This window comes from Asterias amurensis, chromosome 4 (genome assembly GCF_032118995.1).
Source record: "Asterias amurensis chromosome 4, ASM3211899v1".
Taxonomy (NCBI): Eukaryota; Metazoa; Echinodermata; class Asteroidea; order Forcipulatida; family Asteriidae; genus Asterias; species Asterias amurensis.
Window position 1 is genome coordinate 8,883,793 of NC_092651.1, and position 23,593 is coordinate 8,907,385.

Below are 23,593 nucleotides of genomic sequence, written 5' to 3' on the forward strand. Positions count from 1 at the left end.
TTTATGGTTTATTTGACAGTTGAAATTCTGACGCTCTGGGTTATTAAAATATCCCTCAAAGATAATGAAGTCTGTCTCACAGCTTGGATGAGATCGACGGGTTAGATTGATGTCAAAGGAAGGAGAATCAATGGAAACATTTTATTGGGGGAAAACGAGTACACATACACCTCGATCGACAATTTTGTAGTCTGAATAATCAATTGCATAGATTTATTATTAAATGTTTCACAAGAACAAAGTACACATGTAATTTGATTTAATTTAAATCATTTCAGCAAGAATTTGAAGCAAAACAGAAGCTCTCAATTTTAAATTATTTGTTATTCAACTTAAAAGAAACAGATCGGTCTTTGCACATAACAGATCTGCGTGATAAATACCTACAACCATAAACGCTCTCAACGGCAACCTTAAGTACATGGTAAAGTCAAAAATATTATTAAATAACCCTTGTTGGCAGAACCATCAAACGAAAACATTAATGCACATTCAGCAACTTTTAAATTGAGTTTAACTCAAAATTGTTAACCTGAAAATTCGGGCTCCGGGAAACAAACACAAATGAACAACTTGTTACAATTAATTGCTATAATTTAACAAACAAAACAAATAAATACCTCTGTGCATTATTTTGACCAGTAGATCACTAAAACGATTCCCTTATTGTTGGAATTGAATCGATGGAAACATTTTATGACAAAAAATAAGTCCATCGACACTTTATCACATTCTGAATAATCAATTGCATAGATTTATTATCAATTATTGTTTCACATAAAAAAGTACACAAATGTTATAATTTAACATTTTGATTTTATTTTAGTCATTTCTTTACAAAAACAGCAAGATTTGGATGCATAAACAAAATCTCTAACATCTTAAACACCTTGTTAAAACAACTTTAAAAACAGAACGGTCTTCACACAACAACAACTCTGCGTGATAAAAACCTACAACCATAACGCCCCCAATGGGGACATAAGTACATAGTTAAGGACAAAAACAATAACCGAAAACATTAATGCACTTTTTGGAAACTTTCCAATTTAGTAAACTCAAATATTGAAACCTAAAAATTCGGACTTCGGGGAAAACAAACGTAACTGAGCGACCAGCCCAAACTTGATTTTAACTTGTATTTAATAATAAGCAAATAAATAAATACCTCTACGGTTTTGTGGGACCGGTATAAGAAACAACTGGTCACCACACACACACAAAAGATCGCCACATTTCGAACTTTGTGTTCTACTGTAAAAGTAGACGATATAAAATGAAACATGTTGACAGTTTCGTAATTCTTCGTTTCACACTATCGTAAGTGTGATAAAAAATCAAAAGGGTACAGGGTCACAGATCTTCTTCTGCACCCACTTTCCCCCCCCCCCCCCCCCGAAAAAGAAAACAATATTAGCTTGAATTAAAGGCGGCAATGAATACCATTGGTAATTACTCTGTTATTTGTTACACACTATACAAATTAATGTCATGTACACGTCGAATGAAGTGCCTTTAAACTGTTACATTACACTCATTTCGCAATGATGTGAGTGTGTCTTCTTAAATGCAATGGACAACTTCGGTCATTGTCAAAGACCACTTGGTGTATCACAACATTATGCAACATTATGCACAAAATTTAAAAAAAACTGTGAAAGTTTGAACTCAAGTGGTCGTCGAAGTGAGGTCTCGAAATAATTTCAGTGAAAAATTACTTCTTTCTCAAAAAACTACGTTACTTCAGAGGGAGCCGTTTCTCACAATGTTTTGTAATAACAACAGCTCTAAATTGATCGTTAACAAGTAAGTTTTTATGCTAACAATTAATTTTGAGTGATTACTGATAGTGTCAACTGCCTTTAAGTGTACAATGCTTATTAATCGTCAGTGTATGGGTAACAATTATTCTTTATCCCCAACGCACTCATTTAACATCTCTTTATTAATAAAGTTAAACAAACTTTATAAATTAATTGCTAGGGACAATTCCATTGTCTCTTTCATTACATGTTATTTAGTGCTGTGTTCATATTAACGCTGCAGTGTCTGAGGTTGTTTCTGGTTTAGGGGCAGCTTCTATTTGGGTGGCGTCCTGAGCTAACATCTGCGCATCAATGACGAGCAGTTCATTGTTCATGGTGATAACAACAGATGGCGCTGTTTCGTTATGGGTGTCAGCCGATGGTGGAAGGCTGACTGGCAAGTACGAGTTGCTGCTGCATACCTCATTGTATGAGGGCGGCATTTCGATGGAGGAGCTAGCTACGGCGATGTCCTCGGGTTTAGGGACGGAGTCATCGCCGAATGTCCGGTACGGGACCTCGATGACGGTCTCTGTCTTCCGTCGACAGAGCTGGGAGATCCCGGAGTTCACCTGCCATGTGTTCATGGCACCGAAGAAGAGGATCCCAACAAAGAATATGAAGATAGACTGGTAGCTCATGTCGAACGGTTTCCCGTTGATCAGCGATATGGAAATACAGGCTAGAGGCAGGAATGCACGGAAGACAATACACGCGTAGATCGACAGTAACATCACGATCCGCTGGCACCGGACACTCTGTATCCGCGTCACCTGGACGAACTTGCTAACGTTTAAGAGGAATATATCACCCATGGAGATCGCTAGGACCAGGCCGATGGTGACATCTTCCCCGGTAAGAAGCACCGTGACGGCGGTAGCCAATGACACGATGTATATGATGATGTTCATGTACTTGATGGGGTCGTTCTTGGCGACCAGACAACACCGAAAGAGCAAGAAAATTAAGACACCGGACAGGACACTGAAGAGCACCCGGAGTTCTGCGGGGTAGTTGGCAACAAACGGCGAATCCAAGGCCCTCGTGGTGAACGCCAGAACAAAAGTTGCAACAGGAAGACACGTGAAGATAACTGCATCCACGTAACTGTAAAATAGAGACACGAAAATGGTTGAGAATATTTCAATAAAAGCAAAAGAAATTCATACCACAAACAACAAGTTAGGGCCTTGTCTAACAATAAACGCTCTGGGATCGCGATGAGGTCATCGTTCACAAGACGGGAATTCCCCGAGAGTTTTGTATGGCGAAATAACCTGGGCGCCCCCCTCAAAATATTATTACGACACTAAAGTTTCTGAGAATTATTGGCGCTTTTGGGTGGGAAGACCAACCCTTCAAGATCAAGCGTTTTCCAAACCAGGCTTATGATTTTGGGCTTGGACTCCGTCATGTATCAAAAAAGCGCCTGCTTTCCTTACCGGGCTTCGTCCCAGGTCGTTGTTTCGAAAACGCAAAGTAAGTTTGCGAGATCGAAAAAAATGTTTATTTTTTTAACGAAGCACCCCCGTGGGGGAAAAGGCTCATGGATCCAGCTGCATTGTATGCATTACCATGCTATCCATACATCGTGTTTACGGTAAACAACTGTGCAATGATGAATAAACGCATCCTGGATTGTGGCAGTGCAATCTTTTTGAATATTGGCTATACATTATGGAGAATGTATCTCATTTAGACAACCGATATGAAATTATGACTGAAGATCAAGTGACTTTGTGTCTGAAGTCTAAGGAGAATGTTTGGTACATAAGTGACAAGGAAAAGAACAAATGCAATCTGTACAATGATGTAAAAAAAAAAAAAAAAGGAAATGCGTGTAAAACACCACATCTATAAAATTATCATCTAAGAGTGTTTTTCGTATGCACGACAAATTCAGTAATATAGCACATGCAGTAAGACCGTTTTAACAGAAAAACAAATTATGCATTGTGCAGGATATGATATTTGTGCATGGCAATTTGTTTACTGCAGGTTTATTGTGTTTAAAATAGCTATCTTCTAACTTTATAAAACTTTTGCATTGTAAATATTTAGACCAGTGTGTAATTTTAGTGGTTTAGATTGTTTTGTTTCACACCTGGTATTAAGGAACTTCGTGTACGTTTTACCACATAGGCCCTACTAATACAAAAACCTTCAACATGTACAATTATGACTGGTTTCCTACTTTGCTTTTTTTGCTGAGCATAAAATTATTAAGCTTTGTCGTTAAGCTGCCCTTATATTTATGACAATGGGCTGGTATAAAGGGCCCATATAATACCCAAACAGAACCAACCCCTAAATGAGTCATAACAATTCGGTTGCCTTTTGAGATAATGTTAATTAATTAAACAAAATGTGTCACACCTTGGAATAACATACCATTTGGAGGCATGGCACATCATAACAAAACTAGATTACAACAATAATTATAAGTTGGCCTATCGTGTCAAGGATAATTGATCCGAGGATAGAAAGAAAAAAACAACATTTTTATTTTATTTTTAATTAGGAAATGCATCATTATACGACAAAATGTCAAGGAATAATTAGTTTCATTGGCTGGATTTATTTCACCATCATGCCCGGTACATTAATTTAGATTAAACTTGGTATTATAAATCGTGCCGGCAAAAATGTTAGCATCTTATTTCGAATTCATACATAAAACAGCCGTCGATAAGCCTGATGAATGAATGTATAGTTGAGATCAAAGTTCGCTGTGACGTCATGGGAAGTACGCTTCGTGTGTTATTTTCCAAAAGAGTTTTGTTGTCCGATATGGGTATAAACTAGTTTTACAAAAATGTAATACATATTTAAGATATTTGTTACCGACCCCGTCCGTCCGGTCAATGCAACACGGCCCACGGGACAATGACAACGTGACAAAAATAGTAAACACGCTCACCACAGACACATTGTCGTGTGAATTTGTTACTTTGTAAATGTCATGAATACATGAGCGGTTTAAGTCTATATTATAAACACAACAACAGTTCCAATAATATAGAGCACATTTTCAAGTTGATTACATCATTGTTATGTTTATTGAAAGATACATAAAATAATGTCCCCCTTTCACTCTTTTTGTTTCAGCAACTTATTCTCATTTAAATAAAAAGCGATCGGAAGTTTTGAATTTCCTGTGGCCGAGTCGTTTGCCCATCATTATCTTTGCTCATTATTTGTTGAGGATTGTGTTTACTTTGTTTGAGCTTTATATTTCGTAATACAAAGACACGATAACCATGTCATGAGACTTGTTGGAATTTCCAGTCATGAGACTTGGGGATAGCCTACCAGTCATGAGACTCAGAGGTAAACATGATATTAATCCGATTGGTAAACATGAACTTTTCCTCAACTATTGCACATTCCTTAAGACAACAATCAAAAACAAACAAACTCAAATACAATATTTGATGAGTCCGAGGACATTCATGAAACCTTCTATTCCCTTTTAGATTTCAAAATTGTCTTTTTGATAGTAAATCCAATGTCAAACTCAATTTGTCCAAAACCAAAGCTAATTCCAAGACACAAGAACAGACCAAACATTTCCATCCAGTTTGATGGACCAATGTTTAACAAAAAATTGGTAATTTTGTTTCAAAAGAACCAACTTTTACGAGGTTTTTAGAAAAACCAAAGTTGAATATTCCCAGTCAATAAAAGTTTCCAGCACCAAAGTTTTTACGTTCATCTCCAGGAACGGAACTAAACTGTGTTCTTTCAAACCGGACCATACTTAAAGCAACTGGACAATATTGGTAATTACTCAAAATGATTGTTAGCATGGTTGTTAGGTGGTAACGAGTATGGAGAATTGTTGATTATATAATAAATATGGTGAGAAATGGCTCCCTCTGAAGTAACGTGGTTTTTGAGACAGATGTACTAATTTCTTACTCAAATAATAAACGGCTTTAAGCCTGAAGTCTTTCAACACTTCCAAGTCATCTAAAAGCAAAAATGTTTGTGCAATAATGGCGTTTTTCTTTCACTATTCTCTTGCAAGTTCGATGACAAATTGAGTCCAAAGTTTCACAGATTTGTTATGTTATGCTTAATGTTGGGATACACAAAGTGAGAACACTTGTCTTTGACAATTATTGCCAAAAGTGTCTAGGGGTGGATTTCACAAAGGTAGTCCTAACTTAGGACCAGTCCTATAGGCAATGCTAGGAGATAGGACTGGTCCCAAGTTAGGACCAGTAACTCATCCTAACTTAGGACTGGTCCTATCTCTTAGCATTGCCTAGGACTAGTCCTACGTTAGGACTACCTTTGTGAAATCCACCCCAGTGCCTTTAACCAGTATGCACTTAAATTCAAACAACAAAGATATTGTGTATTATTTTTTAGCAACAGTCCCGAGAGAGAGAGAGAGAGAGAGAGAGGGGCTTGCACGCGACCGTCAGCCCCCAAGGTGTGGTACCCATTGTGACGGTACTTCCGACTGTCAGCCATAACACCTCCGCCGGCAATTCATTACAAGGCACGGGGCGTGGAGGACCAAACACCCATGGGACAAAAACTCACGGAGTACGGTAACAGAAGACCCGTGTGCAGCCCACAAGAGAACCCAAACTTCGAAATGAAGACAGTAGTTCGTTATGTTTCTAATAAACTTGGCAAGAAACCAAAATGTAAAAGAGACTCTTTCCATCCGAAGTCATGTTTGAGAAATTGTCTACCAACACTCAGTTTTCAAAATGTTCACCGAAACTATACACCCGCTTTCCTATATGCAACTGCTATCACGTCGGAAGCCTCGTGTACGTATGATGATACTGGTCGGGAGGTTTACCCGCACGTTACGCTCGCAAAAACGTGAACGTCAGAAATTTGTGTCGTTTCTAGGTGACGTCACCACTTTGGGCTCATTTCATGCTCACGTATGACGTCTGCAAGTACGTACATACCTGACGTGAGAAATGGTAACTTCACGTATGCTTTAAAACGTGAGATTTTTACATTAAACATTTCTGACTTCCACGTTCACGTTTTTGCTCGCGTAACGTACAGCTGAACCTCCCTAATGTTTCAATTTTACACACGCGGTACCGGACAATAATCACTGCACTGCAAGAGTTGTTTTGAGTAAACGCGCACCTTATATCCCTCACTTATCACACACCCTTAAAACCCCAGCCAAACATTCGGAAAATAAACAGCTGTGAAAACGGATCCGCATACAAGCTATTAATGTGCTATGTCCCCTCAATGTTCCCTAGTGGTGTCCCAATCCAACCCCCCCCCCCCCCCCAATTCAATCTCCCCCAACTTTTAGTGAAATCAAAAATGTGTGCAACGGGCACCCAACACAAAACTGGAGCGAAGACTAAAAACAAAGTAAGCACATTTCAATATTACATCAAAAATAAAGATAAATCTCAAATTAAAAAAAAATACCTTAAACAGCCTCGCGTGCAAAACACCACCTTGTTTTTGTTATTCCTATCTTTGCTTGTTTTTCCAAACTGTGTCAGTATGCCGTGACCTCCACCGCCACCGGCTCAATCTCGATTACTCATCACTGTTCTCTCTCTCTCCCCCTTCCCCAAACTCCCCTCCCCTCTTCCACTGCCCGAAGGAGACCATAGATTGCGTACGTGTATCCTCCATGGGGGCCGCTATATACACCGCAAACTTCCCTTTTCTCAGTTCATACACGACTGGCGTTTTAGCACCAAGCAACCCTCATACTTTCATGATACATTTTTAAAGGGAAAAACACATCGCCGGCCATGTTGGTCATGCACACTGGGCCCACTTTCAAACAGCATGTAAGCACACAAACTTGCTAAGCACAGAATAATATCGCTTAGCAGAAACATGTTGTACCAGTCAAAATTGCACTACGTTTGAATTGTTGTGGCTGGTTTACTCCGAGAAAAACGGATTTGTATACATGTAGTTATTTTAGGTTTGAAATCAGAAAAACAAATATCATTAAAAAGCCCGTTTTATACTAAAACCTCCATGCTGTTACAAAAAAATCCACCAAAAATTATCTGACTGTCTTCCGAAAAAGACTGATACAAGCTCAAACAAGCATCGGTGACAATGATTTACCATTCACCCCGACGGTAGATAACCAAATCCATTGCACTTAAAAGCACTGAACACATTTGGTAATTGTCAAAGACCAGTGATCTCACTAACTTGGTGTATCCCATTATAAGCATAAATAAACAAGCCTGTGAAAATTTGGGTCCAATTGGTCATCGAAGTTGCGAGAAAAGGATGAAAGAAAAAGCACCCTTGTTGGACGAATTTGTGTCCTTTCCGATAGGAATAAAAAACTTTGGAAGTCTTTTAATATTTTAGTGAGAAATTACCTCTTTCTCAAAAACTTCGTTACTAAGTTCGGAGGGAGTCTTTTCCCACAATGTTTTATACTATCAGCAGCTCCCCAATGCTCGTTACCAAGTCAGTTTTTAAGGCAATATTTGTTTTGAGTAATTACCAAACGTGTACCTTCCCTTAAAACTGAGTTCAGTACAAGCTTATGTGAGTTACAACAAAGCGCTGGTACCTAGTGGTACGGCGGCACCTCTTGATGGATCAATGATTGATGCTCAATTATTACCGAACAAAAAAAGGTGGAACGTATTTTGTGCTCACAAAAAACTTCCACATTAATAGCATTTTTGGCATAGCTTGTAGACAGCTTTAATTTATTGACTCTCACCAGTTATTGTACCCCGCCTTATCAATGAAAGAATCCGACGCCGAGTCTTTTGCCGATTTCACAAAAAACGGCTCACATCTGGGCCAAATTTCATAGCACTGCTTAAAGTTTTTATAAAGAAAATGTTCGTGCTTACTGTAGCACAACAAAATTGCTAAGGTGCAAGGGTATTTCACAGGTTAGCAAGAACATTGGGCAGCCATATTGCGCGTTCACCATGAATTTGCATTGTGACGCCATTTATGTTTGTGCAGTAAGCACCGGAAGGTTAGCATGCCTTTTCGTGTGCTTACGGTTAGCAGCGCTATGAAATGGTAATCGCACAGTAAGCATAAAATTGGGCCCAGGTACCGTACAAAATCTACGCTATATGTGTGGACTAGGAATGTAAAGTTTCTCTGTATAACAACTGCATCACCTTTAAAACTTTAAAAGAAACGTCTCCCAAAGTCTCCTCTCTCCAAAGATTGAACGCTCGCAATAACCTTTCCCCTTTTTGAGGTTTATCCGAGGCTCAACATCAGAGGAGGTTTTCTGACCTGACCGTCAACCAAATACTTAGGGGGACTTTAAGGAGGCTGGGAGTAGAGACGGAAGGATACGATTTATATCAGGCTAACCCGTGAAGGATGTTGTACATCAAGGGTTCCCATTGCCCATCAATCTTGGCCACATAGCCTTCTCCAATTTACACCATATCAACCTGCTGATGTCTCCATGCAGCTACGTCTTCTACATTATAGCGCATTGCGCGACGAAAATACAACTAATTAAAGGCACTGTCATATTTGGTAATTGTCAAAGACCAGTGTTCTCATTTGGTGTATCCCATCATAAGCATAAAATAACGAGCCTGTGAAAATTTGGGCTCAATCGGTCATCGGAGTTGCGAGAAAATGATGAAAGAAACAACACCCTTGTTGTGTGCTTTCAGATAGGAATAAAATACTTCTAGCTAGAAGTATTTTATTATTTTAGTGAGAAATTACCTCTTTCTCAAAAACTACATTACTTCAGAGGGAGCCGCTTCCTACAATGGTTTATACTATCAACAGCTCTCCAATGCTCGTTACCAAATCAGTTTTTTAAGTTAATATTTGTTTTTAGTAATTACCAAACGTGTACCTTCCCTTTAAAGACAAAGTATACCCTTTATTTTTTGGAACCGTTCGATTTTAGATGGATTATATACAATACAAATAACATGAGAACATTTTATTTCAAAATGTCCCTTTTTTATATATCACCAAAAATCTGTAGCGAATATTATGTCCACTCAGGGTGATTAATCACCAATATACAATCTGAGAAACATTACCGACAGTGACTCTTCTCAGATGCATTGGAATTTAAGGGCATAAAAACTACAGTGAAATGTATTTCGCAAAATGCTTTATACTAATCAAAACCTGATGAAGACTTCCAACCAATTGTATTTCCAATCATTTTAAAGACATTTGACACTATTGGTAGTTGTCAAAGACAAGTCTTCACAGTTGGTGTACCTCAACATATGCATAAAATAACAAACCTGTGAACATTTTTAGCTCAATCGGTCGTCGAAGTTGCGAGATAATAATAAAAGAAAAAACACCCTCGTCATAGGAGTTGTGTGCTTTCAGATGTTTGATTTCGATACCTCAAATTCTAAACTTGAGGTCTCGAAATCAAATTTGTGGAAAATTACTTCTTTCTCGAAAACTACGTCACTTCAGAGGGAGCTGTTTCTCACAATGTTTTATACTGTCAAACTCGCCCCATTACTGGTAATCAAGAAAGGTTTTATGATGATAATTATTTTGAGTAATTACCAATAGTGTCCACTGCCTTTAGGAGTGGTTACCAAACGTATATCTTCCATTTAAAGCCATATTATCTGCCTGACTAAGTGATGTCTTGTATAAAACACACACACACACATACGCTGTACCAGCTCCGGGAAAACCCCATAGGTAAGCAAGAAGTTTGTGTTATTCTTTGCACTTTCACGACTGGCGATATGAGACGGGAAACAATCCCCATGACAAGATGTTTATCACAATAATAAAGACAATGAGGTGCTGTTTGGTATGCATGTCTTTCCTCCCATTGTTTAAATATGTTTATCAGCAGGGCAGTAAATAGCCCAACAATTTTGTCAATTTTTGTTATGCATCAATTTAAGTTTGGGTTCGACCCCCAAAAATAGACTGGATGGAGTAGGAGTTGAACCACTGACCCCGGAATTAACGTACTCCGGATTAACATGGCGCTCTATACCAACTGAGCTGTATAGCCCCATGTTGGCGGTCTCCCTACATTACAAATAAGTGTGTTACTTTATAGTAGTTAACTTTTCTTTCTGAGCATTTCAATACAATATTGTGACACCAAATGTTGCTTAGTTCCTTGAAACCAACTGAACAGGGCCCAATTTCATGAAAGCTGCTAAGCACTAAAATTTGCTTTAGCATGAAATTTCTTCCTTGATAAAAAAAAACAGGAATACCAACCAAATTTTCACGTGAATTTCAGGATAAGCAAACAACAGCTGAATACCAGTAACAAGCAATATGCAACAAATGGAAATTTGGTTGGTAATCCTGTTTTTATCAAGGAAGAAATGTCATACTAGGCAAATTTGTGTGCTTAGCAGCTCTATGAAATTGCGCCCAGATCCTACAAGGTGGAAAGTAGGCCTAAGAGAGTTCGTTGCCACCACGCATGGGAAGGGGACTTTAAATAAAATAAAAGACTCACTCAGAGGTAGATCACCCTGGAGGAAGAAAAAGAGACGACTTCAATTGGGAAAGTGTGTCTACACAGTCAGTGTTTAACCTCAGATGAACTCACAGTTCCTTTAAAGGGGATTGAGTTACATAGACTAAAGAAACACAATTTGAACGCCCTCATCGTTGAAAACAAATATGACCGAATTCGAAATATGAATAAAAATATATAAAAAATACCTATCGTTACAACATATCCAAACAAAATTTCTAAACAAGAGGATTTTTTTTTTTACTTTTTCAACTGGAACTTTTAGTTGCCTCAAAACATAAAACAATTCACTATTCAAAACTTTTTACAGAGAATACCAAACAAACTACTTAAAGAAAGAATGAAAAAAAAATTTTTTTTTTTGCAAAGTCGCAAAATAGATTTACCAGGTGATCTCATTCTCGACCCAGATGTAATTAAAATGGCGTTCTTTGTGTTTCATTTTTTTTTTTCACAAGACGAAACAAACAAAACCAACTACCCACCAAACCAACCAACCAACCATCAAACAAATACTCCAACAAACCAACAAAAAAAATCGTGACGACGTATTATTTATTTTTGTACAGAAAAAAAAATGGTAGGGCCTTTACGTCATTACTTTTCTGGAGTGTCAATTTTCTGATGTCATTCTTCTATGCAAACTGTGTCTTGTGACAAGGATAACTGAGATAACACTCTGTTATCAAGCGGTCTCAACCCAAACGGGTCACGTTATAAGGAACAAACATTACAGTATACTTACCAGTACTTAATTAAATAGTATTTAAAATCTAGAGAGACTTTCATTGCAACATACCACTCGAATTAAAACGTATCCCAACGGTTAGAAATGAATTATTTTATAGAGCCGATTTACGGAACTGTTTTGGGAAAGAGTGTACACAACAAAGTTGTTCTTATGTAGTCTTAATTTGTGTATTTTAAGGGTAGTGGACACTATTGGTAATTACTCAAAACAATTATTATCACAAAACCTTTCTTGATTACGAGTAATGGGGAGAGGTTGATAGTATAAAACATTGTGAGAAACGGCTCCCTCTGAAGTGTAATTTTCGAGAAAGAAGTATTTTTCCACGAATTTGATTTCGAGACCTCATATTTAGAATTTGAGGTCTCGAAATCAAGCATCTGAAAGAAAGCACACAACTTCGTGTGACCGTGGTGCGACAAGGGTGTTTTTTCTTACATTAATATCTCGCAACTTCGACGACCGATTGAGCTCAAGTGTTCACAGTTTTTTTATTATGCATTATGTTGAGATACACCAAGTGAGAAGACTGGCCTTTGACAATTACCAATAGTGTCCAGTGGCTTTTAAATGTAATTAATTGTTTTTGAAGTCAGTCTTCAAATTGAATGTTTTTAAACAATCATAACTTTTTACTTGTAAGTGGTGATGCAAAAAAAATTAATTGAATAACCCATCATTAAAGCCATTGGACCCTTTCGGTAAACAGTATTGTCCAAGGCCCACACTTCATGTATCACAACTTCTATATAAAATAACAAACCTGTGAAAATTTAGGCTCAATCGGTAATCGGAGTCGGGAGAAAATAACGGGAAATCCCACCCTTGTTTCCGCACGTTTTGCCGTGTCATGACATGTGTTTAAAATAAATCGGTAATTCTCGTTAAAGAGAATTGATATTGTTTTACTGTTTTCTCAAAAAGTAAAGCATTTCATGGAATAATATTTCACGAGAAGTATTTCACCACTACCTTCTGTAAACCCTGTAAGTTATTTGTAAATCTGTGAACTTTTTTGTTTTCTGTACCGAAAGGGTCCAATGGCTTTAAAGGCAGTGGACACTATTGGTAATTACTCAAAATAATTATTAGCATAAACCTTACTTGGTAACAAGTAATGGGGAGAGGTTGGTAGTATAAAACATTGTGAGAAACAGCTCCCTCTGAAGTGGAGTAGTTTTCGAGAAAGAAGTAAGTTTCCACGAATTTGATTTTGAGACCTCAAGTTTAGAACTTGAGGTCTCGAAACCAAGCATCTGAAAGCACACAACTTCGTGTGACATGGGTGTTTTTTCTTTCATAGTTATCTCGCAACTCCGATCCGACAACCAATTAAGCTAAAATTTGCACAGGTTTGTTATTTTATGCATATGTTGAGATACAGCAAGTGAGAAGACTGGTCTTTGACATTTACCAATAGTGTCCAGTGGCTTTGAGTATATTCACCTTGAGTGAATTTAAAATATCTACATACAGTTTGGAAGTCTTTTCTGTAAAAATTTGCTGGGTTGGGGTTGATTCTTGATCAGATATTCTTTGTTGGATGTTCGGAAATACATAGCAATCGTATTTGAATTGATTATCATATGATTCACTGGTCCCCGCAGGGCCAACAGGTAACCAGCAATAAGGTAAACTCCAATTATCATAATCACTCAGGCTAGACGAACATACTTGAAAGTTGCACGAATAGGTCAAAAGTCAAGTTCTAAGAATCTGCGGTTTGTGACAAAAACTTGTGTATAGTTTGAACATTAAAAAGTCAAAAGGACTTTGAACAATAGTTAGTCAACATTCCATTCACAATTGTCCATTCGTACAAAAAAAATGTGTGTTTTTTTTTTGTTTCATTTTCTTGTCATCTTTTCTAAGCATTAATGGACTGAAGCATAGAGCCGAAAATAGTCAAGCGCCATTGTGCATGGAGAATCCACGCGTATAGGCCTAGTCGATAAGTCGTAAGTATACGGAGAACTTGACAAAGGAGGCCGAGTCAGAAGGTTTTAGGAAAATGGATTATGTCACCGTCTAAATATGAAGCATGCAGTTTACTTTAACAACAACTTGATACTTATTTATGTTTTGCATTTTCACCAAAAACGCACCTCAAACTTTTGGACCTGTTCACTGACCTTCCATGCACAAAACAAATCATTCACGAGACCCTTCCCAGAATAGACCTTTCTTGGAAGATGGATTGGTCCTAGCTGGTTACTGGCTGGACCACGACAGTGACGCACGAGGGTCTCAAACTCCCAAAGATCACTCAGACTTTGTGTTGACATCGTTACGGGGAACAGACCAACTCTCGGTGTCAGGTGATTTGGGACCAGTTTCAGAAAGCTGCTCAGCAGAAGTTACTGCTCAGCAAATTGCTCTGCTAAGCAAGATATGAGTGATGTACCAGAGCCAGAACTGATAGCTGTGTGGCATTTCGGCATTCTGTGTGGCAAATTCAAGGCATCCACTTCCATAGCTTCGTAAGCAAGTATGCTGTGCTAAGTATTAAGAATTGACAATTCGTGTACCCGTAGATTTGTATGAACTCTTTATACTACCAATCAGTTAAAAATTTCATATTATGTAGTGTGTACAAAAAAATGTTTAGTCCAAATATTTTGCTTTGTAAAGCATAACTGGTAAGCATCAGTTGTTGCTATTTAATAAATGGAGCCCAGTCCTTTAGCAGCTGGTCTTATACCCACACGCTTACATTTACAATCAAATCGTTCTCTGTCTATTTAGTTTCATACCATTAATCATAACGAAGTGCAATGCTGCACACAGTTATCAGTAAAATAGTGTGTTCAGCTGTTGAAGACGGTGGACACTATTGGTAATTGTCAAAGACCAGTCTTCTCACTTGGTGTATCCCAACATATACATAAAATAACCAACCGGAGCTCAATCGGTCGTCGAAGTTGCGAGATAATAATGAAAGAAAAAACACCCTTGTCACACGAAGTTGTGTGCTTTCAGATGCTTGATTTCGAGACCTCAAGTTCTAAACTTGAGGTCTCGAAATCAAATTCGTGGGAAATTACTTCTTTCTCAAAAAATATGTCACTTCAGAGTGAGCCGTTTCTCACAATGTTTTATACCATCAACCTCTCCCCATTACTCGTTTCCAAGTGAGGTTTTATGCTAATAATTATTTCGAGTAATTACCAACAGTGTCCACTGCATTTAAAGAAAACCCACAATATTGCTGTATAGAAAGGTTTGCGGTAACCCCATGCCGAGCCTCCATGTAATGACTATCTCTAATGACTTGGGGTGGTTCTGAAAAGAACCGTTGGTTTCAACTCGAAGTTGGTTTCATCACAATATTGCTACTCAATATTTACACAAAATATTCCATCAAAATATTTTGCTGCGGAAATTTGGTTGCTATTTAAAAAATGGAGCCCAGTCCTTCAGCAGCTGGTGTTATACCATACGCTTACACATTCTAAAAATTATTCTCTGGTACACATTAAGTTCCATACCATTAATCATAACGAAGTGCAATTTTTCACACAGTTATCAGTGACAAACAACAGTCATCAATATAGTAATAGCCCTACGAAGCACCACCCTAATTGAAGGGACAACACACACAAAGGACCCGGCTAAACGAAGCGTAGGGCAGGTGGCGAATCGATTCTAAAAACCCAAAGTCGCGTTTCCTTTGTCCCGATGTTTTAGAAACCAAAAACATGAGTTCTTTGTTCGAACCTATCTAGCGAACCATTCCCCCATAAAAAAAAAATAAAAAAAATAATATTATGTTTTTTAGTATTTCATTTTGCGAGAGAATGTAGATACTTCGATCAGTGTGCTCTACCAGTCGTCGCCAGGAGACTCAACATATTGCACCAGTCGAAATAATATACAGATTAATACACCAAGGGCCAATATTTTCAGAGCCAACAACCTATAACTTAAGAAAATGTGGTGTAATAATCACTCCCATAGTTCAAGAAAACTTGAAGCATAATTCTCTTTCATCAGACCTAAACAACGATCGAAAGATTGACCAAATATTATGTTGATGACCAGATGCTAGTCCTTGAACTGACAAACACATTTGTTCTTTGTTCAAGTTAATGAGTATTCATGAACTTTGGAATCTAATAGACTTTACAAATCGTATGCGTCCCTTTATTTAAAATCTGTCTTTGTTGTGTTGTGGTGATGTTGGGGCAGAAATTGAGTGGGCATGTGGACAATTTTGAGAGTGGCTTTATTGTATCCAATCTTGGAAACATGGGTATAAAAGGGCAACTTTACAATACAGGAAGAGTCCCCCATCCAGAGATAACGCAACATGGCGGAAGTGCGCTAACGAGCCGTGCAATGCAGATATTAGATGGCCATCTAATTAACCCGCATGAAATGGTCATTAAGAACTTATCTGGTTTCCTTTGCCTGGATCTGGGCAGAGGGAGGGAAACCAGATTTCTGGAAACTTTCGAATAGAGGGGGGGGGGGGGTGGTAGCTTTCATGGTGACTGACAGCTCGCGGTAGAGCTTGGCTTAAGATTTAAATAGGTCAATGGGAAGGCCTATACAAGATTGATAAAATAAAATGGTGGCAACTTTGTTGCAGGGCCTTTATACTGAAGAGTAGAACATTGTGTAAAATTTGTATTTGTTTATTATCTGTATGGCAGGGCCTCTTTTGAATGTTTTTGATGAGTCCTTTGATCTTAGATAACAGTGAATCTGCTCCTAATATAATGAAATGGACACCAATAACAGTTCACAGAAATTGTCGATTTCGAATTATAATCGTATGGAAACACTAACCACTTACGTATTTTCAGACAGAAATGTTTTTCGGGACAATTGTTCAGACCAATTGTATAAATCATATCTTTATTTTGTGGCTAACACAAACAAGTTGTTAGTTACCGTTGTTGTTATCAGTCCCGGTCATGTCGTGTTCACATCCGTGAACTACTAAATCACACAATATCAGACCAATGTCATATCCTATATACCGGTATAGGTCCATAACATAATACGCAGATCTCTTTCTTAGCAGCAGTCATCTTTGCTTAGCAATCTAGGAAGGTCTTTGCTGAACATGTTTGGCATGTGATTTCTGCGTACAGCCTTGAAACGGGGAGTTCATGATGGCAATATTTAACAGTTTGTCCCCAAATTCATCCCAATAGATAATACTGTTGTGATAAGTTTTCTGTGGTTTTGGTTTTCTAGTTCAAGGTAATTTAAAACTATTCTACTTGGTTTATAAAGGTTGGAAGTTCTTTATTGTTTTGAAGCAGAATTCGTTTCTTCACATCCTCGTTTCATATTATGTTTTCGAGTATTACATATCTATTTCTTGTGCTTTTGAAAACTGTGCCGTGCAAAATCTACTTAATGAAAAAAGGTACCAGTGAAACATTACTTTTTTTTAATAATTATTTCACAATTATTTGTGTTGCTCCCATCGATATAAACATGTGTCATACTTTTAATCTGCATGTCAAGGATTCGCTGAATGGCTTTCTAGATCATCAGCAATGATAAATTTCAAACTGAAACAATAACTTGTTGCCTCGATTTCTAACCCACATGTTGAGGTCGTACAAAAAGTCTTTCACCCCCCCCCCCAAATTGCCTTCTATATACACTGGAGCACAACAAGTTGTTTTCAAAACAAGTCACACACGAAGACAAAAGTGGAACAAAGTTAATCTGCTCCGTTGCAAACTGCTTGAACACTTCGCAACACAATAACATTTGTTTGTAATACAAAAGATGAAATGCATTCTTTCCTTCATCAAAATAATGACTAACTCACCGACCAATTTTGGCTGGTATATAATATCAAACAAAATGCCATAAACCCCAAATTGGTAATGGCCTGACGTTTCAACCAGGTCAAAGACAAGCAAACAATGTTATCAATCCTCTTTAATCATCACATGGTAGCAAGGGACCCTCGCTAAATTATTCTCGTGTGAAAAGGGGCTAAACTCACCCAGCTCACATGTATCACACATCAAATCAACTATAGCAATGAAAAGGCGAGCGATTCTGGAGGTCCATTATTAAAGTTACCGGAAAAACATATTATTATCATAATTGAGTTTCGAAACTTTACCGTACAATATTACACCCTCCTTGCCCAATCCACAATCATATCAGCTTACTTTATAACGAGAAGTCCCCGTGGACATATCTACTTCTCATGAAGATTGTGTTACCACCGTAAAACACAACTGTCAAAAACTGGGGATATATTACTAAATACATCGAAAGTAAGAAAATGAAAGATACATAACACCATTACGTATGAGTACAAAAATTCAAGCAAGTGCAGATGTAGTTTTTTTTTTTCAAGTTGGGGTCAAACACTTCGATCAAAAATCTTTTAAGAAACTTTAATAAAAAATCGGTTTTCAATACACCACTCAAATTATCACGGCTATTTGATTTTATACCTTTTTCCCCCTCAACTGGTCAAAATTGTCCTTCGTGCAAATCACAAAACGATCACTAAAGACACAATCGTACCTTCTCCTAAAAGAGTCTTTGATCAAAGTGAGTTACAAACTTCTACGCCAAATGGTATACGTTTCAATTCTAGTGTACCATAGAAAAAAAGTCATTTCGAATGGTGGCAGCGGTTTGGGCTTTTTGGGGGGTTTTGTTTTTGTTTTTTTGTTTTGGGGGTTTTTTTTTTGGGGGGGGGTTTAATTGCTAAAAATCTGGTGCTGTTATCTCCACGCAGGTAGAATTTGGATGCGCATACGGACAAGATGACGACTTTCAAAGCGAAAAAAAAAACGGTAATTCAATACGGTCTATTGGAATACACAATCTTAGAAATGTTACTGTCCGTAATGCTTCTCAGACTTACGTTTGAGGATAAAAAGTGAAGTTTCTCACAATGCATTATACTATCCAGAGCTGCTGTACAGCTTTATTCCAACTTGTTAATGCTATTAATTTTCAGGGTCATAACCAAATGGACACTGGACACTGTTGGTAATTGTCAAAGACCAGTCTTCTCACTTGGTGTACATCAACATATGCATAAAATAACAAACCTGTGAACATTTGAGCTCAATTGGTCGTCGAAGTTACGAGATAATAGTGAAAGAAAAAACACCATTGTCACACGACGTTGTGTGCTTTCAGATGCTTGATTTCGAGACCTCAAATTCTAAACTTTAGGTCTCGAAATCAAATTCGTGGAAAATTACTTCTTTCTCGAAAACTACATTACTTCAGAGGGAGCCGATTCTCACAATGTTTTATACTATCAACCTCTCCCCATTACTCATTACCAAGGGAGGTTTCATGCTAATAATTATTTTGAGTAATTACCAATAGTGTCCACTGCCTTTAAACAAGAAAGTTAAGTCACCTTGTTTCTAGAGACAATGTGACAGTTTAAAGTTCATTCTTATTGTTTAATGTATACAAACAGTCCCATATTCACTTTCAAACGCAATCTTACAACAACTTCCTTAACTGATGACAGCCGAAGTTTAACCTTGATTGCAAAATTCAGGACTTTCTGTTATATATAAAAAAAAATGCATTCGTCCCCAACACAGGAAAGTGAAAAAGTGGAACTAGATAGCCAAACCATTTTCATTGTCACAACTTCGCAAGAGGGTCAACAATTTCCAAAACGCCTCCCAGCCCTTTACAACTGTTCCAGGACATTAACAAATTATTTCACATGAACTTAGGTCATCGTAAGCAATACGTCTAGTCAGTCAAATCGAAATGCACACGTTTTGTCCACACGCGGGCAAGGGGAGTTTTTTTTACGGGTAAGTATATGGTATATCGTGCTAGGGTGTGTGCCTCGCCTCTATTCCCATGGGGGGCTGCAGCGCGTTACAACCGGCTACAGAAACTTGTTCATTCACGCCAGACAAAGAAGCCTACCCTAGATCCTTCGTAAGAAAAAAAATGTATGTAAAAGTGAAGGGGGGGGAAATTTATTTAAGTCACAGATTTATGGGTGTGTCCCGTCCGAACTTTTTTTCTTAAAAGCACTTGGCTTTGATTTAAAGGAACAGTTTCAACTTCAAGTAGTTTGCATTGGGCCCTTTAAGCATATTATAACAGGCTAGATATAGATTTAAAGGTTCAACAACATTATTGGCATTTAGAAAAGTCAATTCATGTTATAGCCTTGCTTATAATTTATTTCAAAATTAAATTGCACTAAGTTGCCACGTCTAAAGTAAAAACAACAACGCTGTTTGTATGTTTTGACATGATTTTTGTGTGTATAGGCCTATCTATAGTCCTTGTCTGTTTTCACTTTTAATGTTTTTAATATGTCAACATTTTCACTGTATAAAGATTCACACTATTTTGTACAACAATGGTGTTTTTTCTTTCATAATTATCTTGCAACTTCAATGACCAATTGAGTCCAATTTTCCACATGTGTGTTATTTTATGTATATGTTGTGGTACACCAAGTGAGAATACTGGTATTTGACAACTACCAATAGTGCCCATCAGTGTCTTTAACCAGTCATGATGGTACTGACTGAAGTCTATTGATCATTATTCAACAACTCTGAGAAGAAACCTTAATCATGTGAAACTAAACTGATAACATATTTTGTATAAAAAAATTATTATCCAGATGGCAACATTTAATGCAAGCCAGACCAGGCAACTAAACACAACACAACGCAACCCATTGTTGGTTTGTTTTATCTAATACTTGATTTTATAAAAGTAAAATGAAGACAACGCTTTGAATATCACATCCTAATTGGCACAATTTACACCATATTGCAAAGCCATTATCTTCGAGAACTCGGACAGGGAAATGGCACGGTCCTCATCAATTGAGGGTTATTCTTCTATGTGACCCAATTACTGTCAGTAAATCTCTGTAATAAACGTATAGCGACAATGCACAATGCAGTCACATTAATACTTTCGTCAAAAGGGCATTCATAGGAGGAAATGCGTACATAACATTTGAAGAAGACAACAAATTAATGTTTAATTTATAGAATGCGAATAATATTTTTTTCCAGGCAAATACTTTGAAGACCACTCTTGCTCAATAAACTCCATTTACCAGGAGCTCCAAATATGCAAAAGCAGTTTTGCGAAATACACATTTCACTATATAAGGACCTTATATAGTTCTGAGCATGCAGACTTTATGAAAGGTCAGGTTTGTGGGTTTTTCCCCCCAAAATGTTTGCAAGAGTGGAGAGTTCGCACAGCCTGGGGAGACTTCTGAGAAATACAATTTAATTTGCCACATTTATCGATGCAGACAACGTTGTCAGACAAAGGGTTTTTCCTTTCGATATAGCATTTTTAAACACCCTACAACTGATGATCCAAAGTAAATTTTGGGGACATACTATTATAGGTTTCTTCCAGTGCACCATTTTAAATACATGCCAATTTAGTTAATAGAAGAGATAGTATCTCTTTGTGTGTGAATAAGTCTACATGCACATTGAAACATTATGGTCTAAAAGCACAGAGTAAATTCTCGCTTTGATTGTGTGTACAAACCAATGGAGACTTCGTGAAAAACTAAAACCCAAAACAAAGGGAGAAAATCCGAAGTCCTCGATTTAGATTTGGTTTTGAATTTTAAGTTTCACCATCGAAACAAAAACTTGGGATTTGTTATAATAAAATATGGCCTTCGGGTAATAAATTCAAATTCATATTTCTATCTCCATAGTTGCAGTTCGCAAAATATTATAAAACTGTACAGTTATATACGCAAACGGGTTCTGTATCTATACGGCACTAACTAAGATTGGTTGCCAGCAGCCCGATACGAATACGTAGGATAGCCCTTTGCATAATAAACATCGCTGACATTTTTGAAATTCCCAAGTTTGCACAATATTAGTTCTGTATAACCCGCGGCTGAAGATCGCGGGATTCCCCCTTTGACGACGAAATGATCTGGATTAGTCTTTCCTATTTTTGGACTTGACATGTCAGGAAAAGGGAACAAGACGTCGTTCTAATAGTTTGTAGTTATTAATAAACCGTGGGGTTTGTTCTTAATCTTAGTTTTAACAAAGGGAACTTTGCGGCTGTGTGGGTAGACTGCCGTCAACAACAGCACCAGTAGAACAAATCAGGTATAAACCCTACAACAAAGTTATGATTTTTGCACAATGCTTTAAAAAGTTGCACGGCCAGGCAACTGGAATAAGCCTAACATACAAACCAATCCCAAAACTGTTTCTTACATGACAACCTTTGCCTGGTCTGGGTAAGCCTAACTGGTATCGTCGAGCAAATGCAAACCTCATCGACAGACGTTGGCAATTAATTTGTGACATATAGTTGTATTTTTCTGCGCATAATACTGGCCCTTGGAGTGTATTTGAAAACAATCTAGAAACAAACCCAATCTAGAAATATTTATACGTAAACTTGTACGTTTTAACATTTGATAAAGTGTTAGGAATTAGCTAAAATATGTAATTAAAGCGAATAAAGGGTTACACGTTCCGACCCAGAGTATTACACACCAGATTAATCTAATCTACAATTCTATAACTAAATCTAATCACCAATAATAATACAGCTCAGAACAAAGAAGGGTTATTAATAATAATCCATATTAATTTAATTATCCGTTTTAAAGGCAGGGTATACTGTTGGTAATATTGCCACTATAGACCAGTGCAGTACAACCCCTCATTGGTGTATCCGCACATTATGCGGAAATTATCGAACCTGTGTAAATGAGTTCATTTGGTCTTTGAAGTTGCAGAATATGTAATGAAACAAAATAACCTTATAGTTAAACAGAATGTGCTATCAGTATCAGACGCCTGCCTGAAGCCGTTCACAGATTGAAATATTTAAGTGAAAAATTACCTCTTTGTCCGAAACTACTTTACTTCAAAGGGGTCGTTTATGATAATGATTTAAAGTAATATCAACAGTTCTCCAGTGCTCATTGCCATGCAATTTGTATGGATATTAATTTTTGGGGTTATTACAAATGTACGCCCTGCCTTTAAATTTTTGATGTAAGTTAGGGGTGCGGTGCGGTAATTTAAATAAAATGAGGGTGTTTCTGCTGAGGTTTTAGAATTCAGAGAATGTATACTTACAAATTCCTCATGAAAGCTGCATTGTGTTTGTGAGCAAGACGGAACCGGGTAAGTCTAGTCTGCGTCTCCCGGGCGACTAGCCTGTCCATCACGGCGTACACACCGAACTGCATCCATGCACAAACATTCACCGTTATCGACGCTACAAACAACGCCTCGAAAATTCCCAATTCGCCATCCATCTTGTGGCAAAAAATAAAAAACTACAACCCCCTAAACAAATATAGGCCTCCTCCCGGTGGGAGAATGAGGTGTAGTTCTTGAAACCTCGAGGTGGGGTTTTTTATTATATTTTTATCAGTCCGAGCCCAGGTTGTGTGGAGAGGACGTAATGCCGGGGGATGCAGAGCGGAGATGCGGGTCTAAAAACGGACGACAGATGCCTCACACACCGAAAGCCCGTACGGGTTCAATGTTTGACAACTTCCAATACACCACGCACGTATTGTGGCCACACGTGCTTGTTTCACACACTAGTTAT

General features: G+C 37.7%; 1 protein-coding gene across 1 annotated transcript; it reads right to left on the reverse strand.

The window, feature by feature from the left end:
• Positions 1 to 199: 199 nt before the first annotated feature.
• On the reverse strand, positions 200 to 23,593 carry LOC139935997 (uncharacterized). The gene is made up of 2 exons (XM_071930689.1): positions 23,113 to 23,593; positions 200 to 2,912 (listed from the first exon to the last, which is right to left on the reverse strand). The coding sequence occupies exons 1-2, from the start codon at positions 23,292 to 23,294 to the stop codon at positions 2,030 to 2,032; spliced, it is 1,065 nt and encodes a 354-aa protein (XP_071786790.1). The 5' UTR covers positions 23,295 to 23,593; the 3' UTR covers positions 200 to 2,029.

Bases quoted from the DNA above. Each gene is read 5' to 3' on its own strand.
- LOC139935997 (XM_071930689.1), bottom strand. From the start codon at position 23,294: ATGGATGGCGAATTGGGAATTTTCGAGGCGTTGTTTGTAGCGTCGATA. The intron at 2,913-23,112 runs GTAAGTATACAT...TCTATTTTACAG, and splicing joins GCAGCTTTCATGAGGAATTT to TTACGTGGATGCAGTTATCT.